The sequence below is a fragment of the Gossypium arboreum genome, chromosome 1, assembly GCF_025698485.1.
Source record: "Gossypium arboreum isolate Shixiya-1 chromosome 1, ASM2569848v2, whole genome shotgun sequence".
NCBI classification, from domain to species: Eukaryota; Viridiplantae; Streptophyta; class Magnoliopsida; order Malvales; family Malvaceae; genus Gossypium; species Gossypium arboreum.
The window spans coordinates 116,915,810-116,933,354 of NC_069070.1; the positions used below are offsets into that span (position 1 = coordinate 116,915,810).

General features: G+C 33.9%; 2 protein-coding genes and 1 pseudogene across 5 annotated transcripts; 2 read left to right on the forward strand and 1 right to left on the reverse strand.

Moving 5' to 3' along the window:
- The first annotated feature begins 4,955 nt into the window (after positions 1 to 4,955).
- On the forward strand, positions 4,956 to 12,070 carry LOC108483503 (uncharacterized). 4 transcript variants are annotated; one of them, XR_008285867.1, is made up of 8 exons: positions 4,956 to 5,171; positions 5,673 to 6,071; positions 6,619 to 6,764; positions 7,169 to 7,445; positions 7,603 to 7,875; positions 8,236 to 9,575; positions 9,678 to 11,058; positions 11,148 to 12,070. XR_008285867.1 is itself a non-coding variant. In XM_017786947.2 (6 exons), exons 2-6 carry the CDS (start codon positions 5,763 to 5,765, stop codon positions 8,716 to 8,718), a joined length of 1,488 nt encoding a protein of 495 aa, XP_017642436.1. In that variant the 5' UTR covers positions 4,956 to 5,171; positions 5,673 to 5,762; the 3' UTR covers positions 8,719 to 12,070. The 4 variants fall into 4 exon arrangements, 1 of the variants encoding a protein (XP_017642436.1); XR_008285878.1 differs by having other exon boundaries at positions 11,152 to 12,070; XR_008285876.1 differs by having other exon boundaries at positions 5,679 to 6,071.
- LOC108483504 (cytosolic sulfotransferase 12-like) lies at positions 10,958 to 12,070 on the forward strand (annotated as a pseudogene).
- Positions 12,071 to 12,242: 172 nt separating this feature from the next.
- On the reverse strand, positions 12,243 to 15,062 carry LOC108481676 (receptor-like protein 7). The gene has a single exon (XM_017784775.2). The coding sequence runs from the start codon at positions 15,060 to 15,062 to the stop codon at positions 12,243 to 12,245; it is 2,820 nt and encodes a 939-aa protein (XP_017640264.1).
- Positions 15,063 to 17,545: the final 2,483 nt, after the last annotated feature.

Here is a 17,545-nt window from a genome sequence, read left to right on the forward strand (position 1 = left end):
TGCTTTCAAGGTTTACCTAACCTTGAAACAACATCCAATTAATACTTAAAAGATTCCTCTTTACGATTATTTTATCAATAAAGGCCTATTTCTAATTTTGTTTATGGAAATAGGCTAATTTTTTTTGTTATTTATTGAAAAGGGTTGAAAACTATAAAATGCGTCCATGTCAGCGTATTTTGTGCTGACATGACAAAATCACTCTATTAAATATACGATTTGTTGAAATTTTCTCTTAAAACGCTTTTATGCGGACGCGTTTTGTAGTTTTCGACCATTTCTGATAAATAATAAAAAAATTAGCCCATTTCCATAAATAAGGATAGAAATGAGCCTTTATTGATAAAATGGTGCCTCTACTTTATGAGTTCTTACAATGAAAGAATAAAAAATCTTAAGAAAGGATGATAAAAGAAAGGAAAAAAAAAGGGAAAAGAATAAAACCCCATACTTGGGAGTCAAAATCAAAATAATCAAAGAACAGGAAGGAAAAAAGAGTAAGAAAAGCTCAACTTTTGAATTACAACTATATATTCAAGCAATTATAAATACAAATCGATACATTGAATCGGTACCCAACAATGGGTAAAAGAACATACTTTAGATTCAAGTTAATCTGATAATCAATGTCATAAATCAGATAAAAAAGTTATTTAGATTTTAGTTAGTCGCTTCATGGTATTTAAAGTTGTTTCATGGAAAAAATGAATTGTAGAAGAAAAAAGGAATGAAAGTTTTCTATTATTGTAGGTAATGCAAATAGAGAATGCCATACAACATCTATTTTCACAATCTAATAACTTAAATGAAAACTTTTGAATAATTCAAAGATTATTTTACAAAATTTTAAAATTAAGTAACAAAAGATAAACTTACTAATAATTTAATAACCTTCAATATTTAATTACTTTATTTCATTCACCTATAATTAAATTACATTAATGTGAGATGAATTGTATTTTGATTAATTCATTTGGTTTCAACTAGTACAACTAAAAATACTTGACTATCAACAAAATACTAAGCATTCCACCACCTCATCCTTCTCCAGGTCCTGATCGGATTATCTAAGGAGCTACCTCGACTGGCTCTTTTTCTTTTAAAAGCGATTATGAGAAGATTCGAGAAGGCACTTTCAACTTAAAAGAGCAGCTCTGGGAAATACCATGGAAGTTTCATGGCCCTAATCAGATTCGTTTTTTCATCTGGCTAGCTCTACAATAACATCTCTTAACAAATGCTGAGAGGGTAAGATGAGGCTTCGAGAATAGTAGTGCATGTGGCATTTGTGGACATGATGTTGAGGATGTTTTGCATATACTCAGAGATTGTAATGTTGCCAAAGGAATTTGGGATAAGCTTATCCCACAGCGAGATCATTCTGCTTTTTATTCTGAATCTCTTCTTGACTGGATGAGGAACAATCTTCAGAGCCATTCTTCTTCATAGGGTGGAATCGTTTGGCAATGTCTCTTTGGGATTATCGTGTGGTGTATTTGGAAAAATTGAAACCTGTTCATGTTCCAAGGTATTACATGGGGTGTTGACAAAATTATTAAAATCTTTTACAGTTGGGCGAGACAATATTCCTCTACCTCAGTGAATCATCTCATACAGTACGAAGTCATCTTCATCATTGGCCCTTACCTAATAGTTGGGCGAGTTTGAGCATAGATGGCTCGGTGAGGTTTGATGAAGGCTTTGTTGCAGATGGTGGCTATGTGAGAGATCATAAGGGTGAATGGATCATTGGGTTCGCCAAATACTTGAGCAATTGCACCGTTTTAGAGGCAGAGCTTTAGGGGATACTTGATGGGCTAAATCTTATTCTGGATAGGCGTTTCAAGAAAATCATAATCCAAACTGATAGTATTGAAGCTATTAATGTCATCTTGGAGGATTCTTTAGAGAACTCTAGCTCTGCTTTGGTTAGGAAAATTCATCTTATCTTGAGAAAGACGGAGCAGTGGAAAATTCAATTTATTCCTCGCGAGGAAAATTAATTGCTGACAGTCTAGCTAAGTTAGTTCATACTAAGAGCCTTGTTTTAAGATTGTTTGAAGAGCCTCCTTTGAGGGTTTAAGTTTTCTCCTTTGTATCTTTTTATTCACAAAAAAAATAAAAAATACTTGACTATTCTTTTTTAATAATGATTTCATATATTCCACTAAAATTATAAAAAAATTGGGTAAATTATAAGAATAGTCATTCAACTATGCACTTGGTTCTTTGGTCACTCAATTATCAAATTCTCTCAACTTAACTACTAAACTTTTTGAAATTAAATACTTTAGTTATTCTCCTATTAATTCTCATCAACTTAGTAATGGAAGGTTAACATGGGCTTTTTTTTCATAGGTTATATCTATTTTTGGAGTTTGAACTTTACAACTTTTCTTATATTAAGGCTTGAACTTGACAATTATTCTCACGTTAAGGCTTAAGTTTTTTTTTTTTTTTGTTCAAGCTATTCTTTAAAAACCCAAAGTTTAGGCCTTGATATAGGAACAATTGCTAAGTTCAGCCCCCAATATAGGAACAATTGCTAAGTTTAAGGGCTAATCTGAACAAAAAAAGTTCAAGTCCTAATGTGGGAATAGTTGCCCAGTCCAGGCCACAAACAATAATTTAACCCTTTTTTATTAACCTACTAACAAATTTACCCCTCTAATGTTTATACATTCTATTAAATTAATCTTATATCTAAAAATTCAATAAACTTAACAATCAATGTTTACAAAATTTATGATTTTAGTTATTGAAAATTTAGAATGTCTATTGATGCTTTCTTCCTTTAATCGCAAATTTAATGTACTTGAAAATTTGGGTTAGCTTTCTTTTTAGGTAATAATTCATATTTGATGTTTTTTTTCCACTTTGTTTTTCTTATATTTCTGTATTTACAAGACTTCAGTTTTATCTGGATATGAAGTAAATTTTTTTAGATTGGTTTCTATTTTATTGTAGTTATACAACCATTTGAATATCAGTTGCTTTGATAGCAAATGGGGAGGCTCTTTTTTCACCACTATTGTTAGTTGTAATTTTGAATTGAGATTTAGGGTGAGTTTGGATGACTGTTACGTTTATTTATGCTTAGTATAAAAATAACGATAGCGGTGAGATTAAATATTGTAATGATATTATAACGTGAGATAAAAGTAAGTTAAATGCATTATACCGTAATTTACCACCTATCCAAACGTGTACTTAATTATAAATTTTAGGAATAAGAATAGTGAAAATTGGAGTAAATTTCTATCTTCGTTAATCTGATATTAAATTTTTGATTTATTGTATTTTGGATTTTAGGGTTTTGGTGAGAGTTGTTGAGAATTGTTTATTTTAAAGGGGAAACCTAACTATTGGCCTAACATCCATCAACAACATCTAACGACATTCATCGGTGAGTTTAAGGCAAACCCAGATTTGCTTGAAGGAAAAATTTAAGGTCATTTGATATATTTTTTCTCCTTTTTGTGTTTTTAAAATTTTAATAATTATGTTTTGATTTTTATTTATAATTCTTATATTTTAAGTCATTTTATATTTTTATCAAAAATGATTTTTAAAATATTTTTTATGATTAGAACTAAAATGATAAATTTTGTAAATTTTGATGGTTAAATTTATTGAACTTTTTAGATTTAAGATCAAATTGATAAAATATGTAAATATTGAAGGATTAAATTTGTTATCGTGCCAATAAAATCCACACTTTAGACTTCTGCTATTAAGTTAATGACAACTTACGAGAGAATAATTAAAAAAATTAATTTCATGGGCCAAGTCGGATTAAAATTCTTTTGTTAAATAGTTATTAAACCTGATCATGGGCCAAGTCGGGTTCGGTTGATGTAAAATTTTAGACCCATTTTCTAGGCCTAATTCTGATTGACTTGAAAAATGAGCTTAAAAATTTGTTCAAACTCGACTTAGATTAAAAATGTTAAACTTAAGCCCGACATGACCCGACAATATTAATTTTTTAGATTATTTTTATTTATTAAATTTAAAAATATAATACATCAATTACACTAAAACATTAAAATAAATATTTTCTAACAAATTGAAAATATATTAAAAAAGTCTTTGTACTTAAATAACATAAAGATAGTAGTAACTTAACAAACAAATACATCTAAGATAGTAGCAAAATTAATAATAAAATAAGATTTATACAATATCCGAACAATAACAATAAAATAGTAGCAATATAATAGCAAAATGACACACAACAACGAAATGGAAAAAAAAAAGTTTAGGTTGATTCAGGTTGAGTTAGGTTTAGACAAAAAAATCTTACCCGAGATTCGACTTATTTAGAAAACAAGCCTTATTTTTTTGTTTAAACTCATTTTTCGGGTCTATATTTTTGCTCAAAACCTCTTATTTTTCGAGGAGACATTTGGGCTTGAATGAATGACCCGACCCATGTTCAGATCTAATGACTACCAAATTAGTATTTTTTTTTATTTCAAATTATTACACTAGCAAATTTAATAACATTAATAAATAAACCTAAAATTTAAAATCTACAATTAAAAATATGGGGACTAAAACATATATTGATCAAAATAAAATGTAACAAAACTACATAACATTTCAATTTAATTATCAAATTCAACTTAATACAATAATTAAGAAGAAAGTAGTAAAGAAGAAGACAACTCAATTAATTTTGTAATGTTATTTGAATCGGATCAAATTAATAGATTAAAATAATTAGATTAATAATTTTTAAATTACAAGTTCAAAGAAAGAGATTAAACTAATTGATTTGGTAGGGACAAAATTGAATCGAATAATAATTTAATTGATCGATTTTGTTTTTATATATATTTATATTGTATAATTTTTTTAATACTAATAAAATTGATTGGTTTCACCGCGGGTCCCCAAAAACTCCATGTTGCTAAAAGAGAATATATTTAAATACCTGGCTTCTTGCTTTTTTATTTTTTTTTGGGTTCGAATGGTTTCTTGCTTTTCCACCACCATCTAAATAAAATTGCAGATTCTCTAGTAAATAATTTAGACAAATAATTAAAAGAAAAAAAGTAAACCCATATTTGCATAGGATTTTGGACCTTCACCTCCTCTCTTCTTATCGTTATTTTCAGCTGAAAAAGGCTTTTACATTAATCAGCCTTGAAGTTTATTTTCTACAGGTAATAATAAATTTTCCTTTTTTTTTTCTGCATATTGGGTTTTCTTTTAATTCAATCCTTAACTGGTTCATGTTGATTTTTTTTTTTTTTTGCGTATCTTCTTAGATTTTCTTCTGAATTTTGTTTGATCTAAGCTTATAATGGGGAGATACCCATATTCTATTTAGTCTTAAATTTTATGATTTCACTTCCTATAGAAAAATTAATGCATGTTTTTGTCTTTCAATATAGGAAGCAGGTAAGCATGTGAGTTCAAACTATTTGGTAGATTTTTAATTAAATAGATTGAATTGCCAGGATTTATACTTTGCAATATATATATATATATATATATATAGTTTTCTATTTGGTCAATGTTCTAACTGAAATTTATGCCAATGAAAAACTCCTATATCTTTGACCAAGTCAATTTCTTTATTTCTCTTTAGGATTTTAGTGTGCTTAATTTTTTTTTTTTTTTTTTATGCTATTGAAGCATTGGATCATCTTTGCATGCTGCAGGAACAGGCTGCTTTGCTAACTTTGTTACTTGATTCACCATTCTAAACTAAGGTATTGTTCAGTAAGGCCTAAAGTTAAATATACGTACGTATGGGCAGTCCTGCAGAGCCAAAGAGAAGAGTGGCATTTGTGCTGATTGATGGATTAGGAGATGTATCAATACCAAGGTTTGGGAATAAGACTCCTCTGCAGGCTGCTGATGTTCCAACCTTGGATGCCATAGCATCAGCTGGGGTTAACGGCCTTATGGACCCTGTGGAAGTAGGTTTGGGTTGTGGGAGTGATACAGCTCACCTCTCGTTGTTGGGCTATGACCCGAGAGTCTATTACCGAGGGCGTGGTGCATTTGAGTCCATGGGGGCTGGGTTGGCAATGTCACCTGGAGATATTGCATTCAAGGTGTGTAACCTGCTCTAGCTCTCATTTCGTTCTTTTTCCTTTGTTTCTCGTCTGCACTAGTTCTTACACTGTTTGCTGATACTATTTCTGTAGTGGACCGTCTATTGAGCATGGCTTATGTTGATATCTTGATAATATCCAAACAGATTTATGATTCTTAAATATAACATATTAGCTGTGAGTTCAATGTAGATATTAGTTTGATATGAATGAGGAAAATTTTGGTCATTTGCTGTTTTTTCATTTTAGTTTAATGTTAAACTTAGGTTAACAATCGTGCCTGAGATGGCTCTATACAATTTTTTACTTTTAAACCTTACATATTCTTTTACCTTCCTGAAAAATGATTAAACTTAGCGCCTTTCTCCTTACCAGATATGATCTAGCTTCTCACTTGATCACTTACTTGAGGGGAACGATTTTCTTAAAGATCTTCCTGCTGTTTTTCACAACAAGTTAACATTTTGTAATTCCATAATTTTCTTCATAACTTGATATTTTATTGTAAATGGTTACCTAATCCAACATTTCAATTATCTGTCTCCAGTCAAATTTTGCGACCTTGGATGAGAAAACTGGCATAGTTACAAGTAGGAGAGCTGACAGGCATTTTGAAGAAGAGGGGCCTATCCTTTGTGTTGCCCTGGATAGAGTGAAGCTCCCATCTTTTCCTGAGTATGAAGTAAGAGTCAGGTACTGATGTTTTTAATTGCTGTAGTTGCCAGTTTATGTAGTTATATTTGTGCACTTAGGCTTAGTTTAGCAATGCTTCTTAAAAGTGCTTTTGGGGAGAAGCTAAAATTTTCAGCTTCTCAAAAAAGTGCTTTTGGGCCAAATTTTGGCTTGGGAGAAGCACTTTTTCTCTCAAAAAGTAACTTGTTTAGGAGTGCTTTTATCTCAAAAGTGCTTTTTGTCCCAAAAGTGCGTCTTAGAAGCAATAATAGACACACCCTTAGTTCTGCAGGATATAGAAAATTCCAGCTTAATCAACAATGTTTTTACTTTAACATTGTCATTTTGGTTATGCACTCTCTTGAGAATTGATTTGGAGCAAAGTTTCTGTTGTAACATATCTAAGATGCTGAGATCTCTCACAGGTATGCAACAGAGCACCGATGTGGAGTTGTTGTTAAAGGACCAAGACTGAGTGGAAACATATCAGGAACTGACCCATTGAAGGACAACCGCTTACTTCTGGAAGCCAAGGCTTTAGATGATACTGATGAAGCAAGACACACAGCTGCAGTTGTTAATGAGTTATCCAGGGAGATATCAAAGATTTTGGTTTCTCACCCTTTAAATGCAAAAAGGCTAGCAGAAGGGAAAAGCGTTGCTAACGTTGTCCTTTTAAGAGGCTGTGGTATCCGAATTGAGGTGTGTTGTCCTGAAATTTCCCAATTATATATGCATTTTACTACTTTTGAACGTGGAGAAAAAAATGTTTTTATTTTCTGGTCTTCTATTTGATGTACTTCTTGCATTTCTATTGTAAGATACCAATAAATGCTACTACCTCTTCCATGCTTTATAGGTTCCACAATTCGAGAAGAAACATGGCTTGTGGCCTTGCATGGTGGCTCCCACAAAAATTATTGCAGGATTGGGCCTATCACTTGATATTGATATCCTAGAAGCTCCTGGAGCAACTGGAGACTATCGAACACTTTTGACTTCAAAGGCAACTGCCATAGCTAAGGCACTCTCTACCCCTCTACAAACATCTCCTAGTGTCTTTGTACCAGGGGAGGATGAGCACAAGCCTGGGAGATCAGATGGTTATGATTTTGGATTTCTCCACATTAAGGTAATGACCTTATCAACCCATTAGTCTTTTGCCTTTGTTAGTATTTCCAGTATTTAGCAAATGCTTGTTGATGACCACCTTTTGGGGCCAGAATCAGCATGTTTCAATTTCCCCATTTTATTTCCTAGATTTGCATACTCTTATGTTTAATCCTACCTTAAGACAGTCTTGTTTGTGAAAAAGCTGATTAAGGATCTTTTATGCAATATTGCCTGGGAAAAAATCATTTAACTTTTTGAATATTTTATCTTGGGTACTGATTTAAATATTTTATTTTGTTTTTATATTTGCCTTCAGCACAATGTACAATATTCTCCATATCATTAAGTGATGCAACTTCATTCTGTTACAAAATTTCAGGCAATAGATGATGCAGGTCACGATAAGGCGAGTGTTTTCAAAGTAAAAGGCTTGGAAGCTGTAGATCGAGCTATAGCACAGCTGGCTAAGCTCCTGTGGCAGGCAGAATCAACTGGGAACTTCCAATATTTTATTTGTGTCACCGGTGACCATTCTACACCTGTTGAATATGGAGATCACAGTTACGAACCAGTTCCATTTACAATTTGCCGGTTGAAAGATTTTGTGGGTGCAGTTGGTGGGGAGTCTAGTGTTTTGGAAACTTCCCTTGATCCATTTCCTCTTCCTACTGTTAAGGCAGGTGAAGACCTAAATGAAGCCATTGGTTTAGAAAAAGGGAGAAAATGCAAGCAAGTTCAAGCATTTTGTGGTGATTCAGTTTTTGAGTTTAACGAGATTGCAGCTGCGAGGGGCTGTCTTGGGCGGTTTCCAGGTGGAGAGATGATGGGAATCATTAGGAAATTTCTTAAATTAAATGCATAGCTTTCATGTTCAGATGTTAAGAGCTCTTTCCCAGACAACCTCTTAAGTTTCTGAATAAGGTGTTTCTGATCTAAAAAAATAACCATGACAGTATGTCTTTGAATCGTCAAAATTTTGAATGCTTCTTATGAGTTGTAACATCAAGGGGATAACTCTCTTACATAACTTAGTCATGTGTTTGAGTGGAGGCTAATCCACTGCTGACTCAGTCATGTGGTGGAGTGGAGGCTAATTCTCTGTTGCCATAACTCAGTCATGATTGTCCTATTAATAAAAACAATAGTTTGAGTGAGGATGTTCAATTCCTTGTTGCACACTATAGGGGTAAAATGCAATGTACTATGATAATTTCTAACCTTAATCTGACATTTCGTTTTTCATTCATAACTTTCTATATGTCCCAATTTAATTCCTAGCCAAATATTAGCTGAACTTTTAGTCTTTCTGTGAATTGACTCTTCCATGACAGGATCCATGCTAGCACTTATGAGTCATGTGAATAGCATTTCAGTTCCTTTTATACTTGTAGGTCCTTTATCTGTCTCTGCTTGCTGCTTCCCTTTCTAATGAGCGTCCTCTCCCCTTAGTCAATACTTCACTAAGGTTTTCCAAGGAAAAATGCTCTGAGATTGGACCTTTTTATTTTGCAAGAAGAGCAGCTACTACAGATGATGCTATTTCAGCCTAAGGTTCCGCCATGCCATATTGGCCTAGATAATGCACCTAATGGAGGCTCATACTCGGAGATGGACACCTGCTAAAGGCATCAGGTAGAGGTAGAAACCCAGTTTACTGATGGGCATGGGAGACTGCTTTGTAATATGATGATTTTTAGAGATAGCAGCTATTCATGATTTGTAAGACACTTTTTCTTTTCCTTGATTAAAATTTATAATTTTCCTATGCTGAGCATAATAAGATAATATTTATGTTCTTTTGACTGTTATATGCTGAAGCAGAGTGCATCCATCCGCTGACATGTTTATTGAACCTCACAGTCTCTTGAAGAACAATGATCTTGTTTCATCCGGTACCATGGATCCATAAGAATTTCCCAATTCTTATAGTGTCTACTATTTATGTATAAAGTTTGTCATGTAAACAATCATGATGAAAGCATATAGTAATGCTAGCATTATGTGTAATATATTAGCAAAAGCGAGTCAATAGAAAGAGTGGATAACAAAGCAATTTTAAAGCTAATTCTGTTTTGACATCTCTTGCAACATTTTAATTTTCTCTCTACTCTACTTTTAAAGTTGGGTTCACCATTTGTCAAACTTTTCCAGCTACTTTTTTGAACTTCCAATGAAAAGTAACCCCTAAAAATTAACTTTGAATCATTCTAGAACTGTGCCTGAAACTAGATTAGGAATCAAACTTTAGGGCATGCTATATATATGTTTTATCCTAGTTATTTGCAACCCTTAGGATTCACCATTTGTTGAACTTTTCCAGCTACTTTTTTGAACTTCAAATGAAAAGTTACCCTAAAGATGTGGTAATTTTTTCACCTAAACTTCTGCAACTATTTGTATTTGGCTTAAGTAACTTCTGTACTTTAACCTAATGTTCATAGTGTGAGCCACATATATTTTCCATGATATGTTTACTCTAGTGAATATTAGTTCTACTGTATTTGGCTTCCAATATGTTCTATTTATGTTGTAAATTTGCAGGCTGGCATGTACAAGTTCAACTGACAGACAAGAATTTTTGTTGTTTCTTCAGTGATTTATAAGCTATGTGTCTCTGACTCTTCCTTTTTCTTTCAGTATACGAGTCTTAACACTAATGTTTGGTGCATATTTGGACATGGGTATGGGATTTGACCTTCAGAAGAATCTTACGAATACATGGAAAACTTAGAAAAAGAATTGAACATATACATGTCCGACATATTCATCTTTAGAGATTTGAGGTTTGGCTATAGGTTTGCAACTGAGATATAGGAATGGACGAATCTATTATTAAAGAGCCTTTTTTTGTTTTTGGTGTAGCTGGGACTACCATTGTCATGTCACAATTGCTATATTCATAATTTATTCAAACAATTATAGTGCTAACTTGTTTTATTGACTTTCTCTGATCTTAGGGCCGCCTACCTTTATCCCTTTTATCTCATTATAAATTTTGCTCGGGATCAGCTCTTGGTTTCAAGCAAAGTGCTGTTATATTTCTTGTACTTGGTTTAGTTTTCCTATATCTACCAGGTGTTATATTTTGGGAAGATCTTTCCATGGAGTACTCTAGCTTTCCATCGGCATTTTCTACTTTGTTCGGCGAACTCCTGAAAGAAACATGGTGTTGTTCAGATCTTTACAACTGGGAAGGCTTCTGGTATGCCAGTTCTCACCTTCCTGCTGCCATGGCTGCCAGTTTGAACTTCCAAGCAAATGACTGATGTATTTTTGACTTCTTCTATGAAGACAGGCACCACATGGCTCAAGGCTATCATCCCAACAATAATGAATCCCATGGGTCGCATGAATGATGATAACAATGACCCTTTGCTCAAACGTCATCCTAATGAGCTAATGCCATCTCTGGAAGTCCAGCTTTTCAAGGAAAATCCCAATCCTGATCTCTCATATATGCCTTCTCCAAGAATATTCCGAACCCATGTCCCTTACCCTATGTTACCCGAATCTGTTAAAAACTCAGCTTGCAAGATCGTGTATATCACTCGAGACCCTAAGGACATGTTTGTGTCATTGTGGCACTGTTTGAACTCTTTGGTTACTACCCAGGGAAATGATCCATGGCCAATGGATGAAGCTTTTGACAGCTTTTGCAGAGTGGTTCATGTCTTCGGACCATTCCATGACCATGTTTAAAGTTATTGGAAAGAAAGTACAAAGAGGCCTGAGAAGATACTTTTCTTGAGATATGAAGACATGAAGAAGGACCCAAAGGGGCAATTGAGGAGGCTGGCTTGTTTCCTTGGAAGGCCCTTTGAGAAGGAAGAAGAGGTAGACAAAGTGTTGTGGAGATGCAACCTGGAAAGGCTTAAAAACCTGGAAGTGAACCAACATGGAGCTGATCCTTGGTTAGGCTTTGAGTACAAGTTTTATTTCAGGCGTGGCAGTGTTGGGGATTGGAAGAACAACATGAGTAACGAGATGAAAGAAAAGCTGGACCACATTACTGCTATGGAATTCGAAGGTTCTGGTCTGGGTTTTGGACATTGATTAAGTTTACTAGCTTTGAAATTGGTGGTTCTGTTTTCAGTTTCTGAATATGATATACTCTTAGATATCAATTGCTTTATGTTTACGTTTATGAGGAATGCTTAGCATGTAATTCCTGTTTTTAATTTATAGAACAACATCATCCATTTAATTCACCAAAACTCAATAGTACCTAACACATGGATAGAAACCTAAACAAAACAAGATAATAAAACTATGAGACAAACTCTTAAATCTAAAATTATGGAGCAAGCGAGAGATATTCTATAGAAAAGGTGTTCAACCGGCCAGCCATCGATGAGCAAATATCTGTCATCACAAATTCCATCTTCCTCAACGATTTTTCTTGAATCTCCTAAGAACTCTGTTGCCTGCTCGTTGAATCATCCCGACAAGCCATTTTGGTTTCCGAATTGTCATCATGATGTATCCAGCTGAAAATCCAAAAACCAATCCACATCCATAACCCATCATTACAAATTTCCCATTCAATCCAAATGCAGAGTCAACTTCCCGTTCATCATAAATTGCTGGCGGTGGATCACTACGGCCACAGCCTTTTGACACGGGAAACCCACACAATCCTGTATTGCCGACGTAGGAATCGTTGAGAAAGGTGTTGAATTGTTTTCCCTGAGGTATGAGACCGACAAGGTGGTTGTCTGACAGGTTTAACACTTCAAGAAAATTCAAACCAGTCAATTGTGAAGGTATCTCGCCAACAAGTCTGTTGCACGAGAGATCTAGTGACTCCAGTGCTGCCAGATTCCCTAATGAGGAAGGAATATGACCAGTTAAGTGATTATGAGAGAAGTTGAGCACTATGAGAGAAATAAGGTTTCCAACTGTTTCTGGAATTGTTCCTTCGAATCTGTTGCTTGACATATCGATGGCTGCAAAAATAGTTAGAATTCTCTCTAGCACAATCTCCTCACCTTTCATTGTGAGAACTATGGAATCTGTGTAATATTGAGAAGGACCTCCCATATAAGCCATATCAACATTGGCCAAATTCATCATACCTTTGAAATTTGTGAAGTATGTTGTTGGCAGAAAACCAGAGAACATATTATGCGAGAGGTCTAAAATTTGCAGATTCGAGAAATGCGACTTATTTGCAGAATGGGCTATTTGACCATGAAAATAGTTGGAGCGCAACACAAGAACTTTTAGCCCAGGAAGATCTCCCAACCAATAGGGATATGTGTCATTTATCTTGTTGTTTCCAAGATTCAACACTTCTAAACCAGAACAATTGGCCAAGGATTTAGGCAAGGACCCATCAAAATCTTTCTTGTTAAGGTTAAGACTTTCTAACACGGAATTTCTCTCAACACAAAAATCAAGGACGTTTCCATGGAAACTATTCCCTTGCAAATTTAAACCTGCAAGGTGTCTCAAGCCCAGACATTTTGAGATTGCTCCACTCAAGTTGTTATAGGACAAGTCGAGAATAAGAAGGTAATCCGAACGCGCTGGATCGCATATCGAAGATGGAATTTCTCCATTTAATCTGTTGTTTGAGATTAAGAAAACCATCGTGGAAGGTGGTGGTGTTACAAGTGGCCCTTCTAGCAGGTTGGAGCCAAGGTCAAGAATTTCAATACTCTTCCATGGATAATATTCTAGAGCTGTCAACAAATTTTTAGAAAGATCAAGATCCACTAGGTTGCTTCCCCAATTGTTTTCTTGTTCTGTAACTTGGCCTTGAATGTTGTTGTTTGAAAGGTCTAAAAAATTCAAACTCTCTTGTGTTGTCAAGAAATTTGACAATTCAGTTATATTACAAGAAGACAATGACAATTCGACAAATAAGGGCAAAACAAGATCAACCTCGCTATTGTTTCTCACAAACAGCGGAATGTTGTGTGAAAGATCCAAAACCTCAAGGCCTTTAAGCTTTAGAAACATATCTGCCTCGATAACATGAACTCTATTGTAAGAAAGGTTTAGAAAGTACAAACCTTCTAGATTTCTTACAAAATTTGGAAATTCGCTGATGTTGCAAGAAGATAGTTCTAAACTCACAAGATTAGGCAAAGAGTAATTGGCATTGCTTGTACTGGTGAATGATGACAAAGCATTATCTGAGAGAGAGAGCTGCTCAAGTTTGCTGATCTCTGATAGTTTGTCCAATTCAAAGGTGCCATTCAGCTTGTTACTGTTAAGCATTAACTCAACTAAAGATGGAAGAGAGAACAACCAGGATGGTACCCTGCCACTGAGAAAGTTGTGATCAAGGCGTAGAATACTAAGTTGTGAAAGCCCACTCACTTTTGATGGAAGGGAACCCACCAACTTGTTTCCCGAAAGATCTAGAAACTGAACTTGAGTGAGGTTGAATATTGAATATGGAATAGGACCAGCAAAGTTATTAGAGGAAAGATATAGATGTTCAAGTTGTGTGAGGTTTCCGAGAGATGCTGGAATTGGCCCTTTGAAATTACCATTGAGAAGCTCCAATATTTCCAAAGATCTAAGATTGCCAATTGAATCAGGTAGTTCCTGCAAATATGCAGAGACTAACAATGACTTGAGGGGACCACTCCAATTTGTCTTTGGGAACTTGAGTTCTAGTTGGTTGTCAATCTCAAAAAGATTGAACTTCTGCAGGAATGGAAAGTGGAAAACATCTTCGGGGAACTTCCCTTGAAGTCCATTCTCCTCAAGGATAAGAGTTGTTATGAAAGAAGACATGTTAATGAAAGAGGTAGGTGCAACTGAAGACATATTGATATATGAGAGATGAAGGTGTCTTAGTTGCGTCAAGTTTTTCACGACATTTTCAAAGACATGCCCTTCAAAGATCAAATCATGATTTTCGGATAGGTCGAGGGACAACAGTTTAGAAAGCTGTGAGATTGCAAGGGGGATTTTACCTATAAATCCTGATTCAGAGATGTTTAGATGGATCAAACTAGTCAACTGACCAAACTGGGATGCAATCGGGGACATGTTGAAATGATTCCCAGCAAGGTTAAGGTTACGGAGATGGGGGAGAAGGAAGAGGGTGCTGTTAGAGTGGAGAGGACCCACAAGGCAGCTGAAGCTAAGATCAAGGGCAATCACATTCCCTGTTTCGGTATCACACTTAACCCCATCCCACAAACAACAATTTGTCCCTTCCTTCCAGGAGATTGTCTTCTTAGTCATGTGTACTTGCATTGGGAGTAAAGAGCAATCAACGGAAAAGGAATTGTTGAATTGGGTTAAGGCAGCGCTTTGGCCATGAGGGCAGGAGGGTAGTGGTAGAGCACAGGAATTAGAGGAAAAGAAGAGGGAAATACAAGGGTATTAACCACCCTTTCATGTTTCTCTTAGAGATGGATAATAAAATCAATCAAGAGGAGATTGTAAAATGAGAAGGTTGAGTGACAATAAGAGTGGGGAGCATGTACTACTTATATTAGATTCTAAACAAACAACGGCAATAATGTTAACATTTCATTGTGGAAATTCTTAATCCGAGGGGTGTAGTGTTGTGAAAACTACTATTAAGCCTTCATGGTCTAATGTTGTGAAAGTTTTTTTTTTTTTAAATTTAATTTAATTTATTTTATCAAATCTTTGATTTGAAGAATTTGACGTGTAAAAAGGATCGTTAATATGAAGGACGATGACTATTTCATCAATTCCTAGTTATTAGGATAAAATTATAAAATTTTGAAACTTAAAACTAAGATTTTGGGTTAAGAAGTTTAAATTATTAATTTTGTAAAGGACCAAAAATAATTTATTGAGTTTTTAGAGTTAGAACTAAATTGAATTTTTTAAAAATTTTGAGGGCTAAATTCTTTTTTTTTTAAGAATTTGAACTAATATAACTAATTTTGTAAACATTGACGGCTATGTTTGTTGAATATGTTATATTTAGGATCAAATAGATATAATTGTAAATATTAAAGAGTTAAATTTGTTATTAAACCAATAAAGAAATTCAAATCAATTTTGATTTCAAAACGTTCAATGATTAAATTAAAAAAATCAATAATTTAATGACCAAAATAGAACAAAGGTAATAATTTAATGGCATTTTTTTAGTTTACCTTATTAATATTTGTGGTGGTGTGGGGGGGGGGGGGAAGCCACAAATCAAGTTGTCCATATTAAGAGAAATTATTTTTCCCATTTAATTGGATTGAATTGTCACAAATCGAAGTAAAAGAAAAATATGGTTCCCTTTGATTGAATTAGATTGAGGAAATGATAGAAACTGATTGACAGACACATTTTCATCTCAATCACCATTGACTTCATTTGTCACACTCACGCAATTTAAGTCAAGGCCAATCACATAACCTTGAAACTCCGTTCATATTAAACATAATTGTTATTAATTGCAACATTTCAAAAGTATTTTGATATTTTAAGATTAACTATTTCTATTTTCTTCATAGAAAATGAAAATGCTATCATATTATGTAATTATTAATGTGGCTGGGGATTCAATCCCCAGTTAAAAGAATAAAACACATTTTATAACTAATAATTTATCTTTTCGGAGAACACTTACAGGCGAGGAAAAACATCAATATTCACTTGAAAATGATTATTTGAAGCTTTGGGGATGATTAAAAACATTCCTAAAAGTTTGAAAAATGTCTCCATTAGCTTTAGGGATGATTTAATATGCATTTTTTAACTATCAAAGTTTGAAGCCTAACTTGAAAAACCTGTTTTCAGGTGTATTAAGTAAACGTAATAAAAACATCAAATCTACTCTCTATTTAGACTAAAAACAAAAATCAATGTGAAGTTAATCAAAATTGATTTCGTTAATAGCCTCATTTTCTATTAATCGATAATAAGCAAGAGCCTTTTTGGATGTACGGTGTGTTTACTTGCGGTAGCAACGAGATTAAATACTGTAACGATATTATAGCTTGAGACAAAAAAATATCTAAACACACCACACTAGAAGTAAACGTCAATCCAAATACAAATGGATCTTCTTATTCATTGGAATTTGATAATTTTTTGAAATGGAAAGTCCACGTAATTTTATATTGCCATAATACGAATCATTAAAAAAGGTGCTGAATTGTTTTCTTGGAGGAATGAGCTCAACAATTTATTTCTCATAAATATTTAATATTTAGAGAAAATTCAGATCAGTCAATTCCATTGTTGCAAGACAGATCTTGCAATGCAAGTCCTATTAAATTCCCCAATGAGAGATATCAAAACAACAATTTCACAAAAGTTTAAAGATTAAATAGATAATTATACCAAATTAGGGGTCAAGGCACCTACCACTCCTTTCGTACCTTCCTTGAAGGGGGAAATACGACCAATTAATGGTTCATGCCATATTGATAATACTCTAGAATGACATATTTTTATGTGCTAATAGCATGTTTATTTTGAGCATGACCCTACTAATTTGAGCTATTTATGGTCTTTTATCTTTCAGGGACTAAATTGAAGGCAAAATGGAATTTAAGGACTAAAAGTGCGAATTTGAAGATAAAATAGGCCAACATGCGATATAAGAAAAAATGTGGTGCCAAAAATGCAAGTATCGAAGACATAAGGGCAAAAGAGCAAAAGAAGAAATTTTGTAGCACAAGACTCTATTTAATTATTAAGGATTATTATTTAGATTTAATTTTAGGATTTATTTTCATTTATCTTTA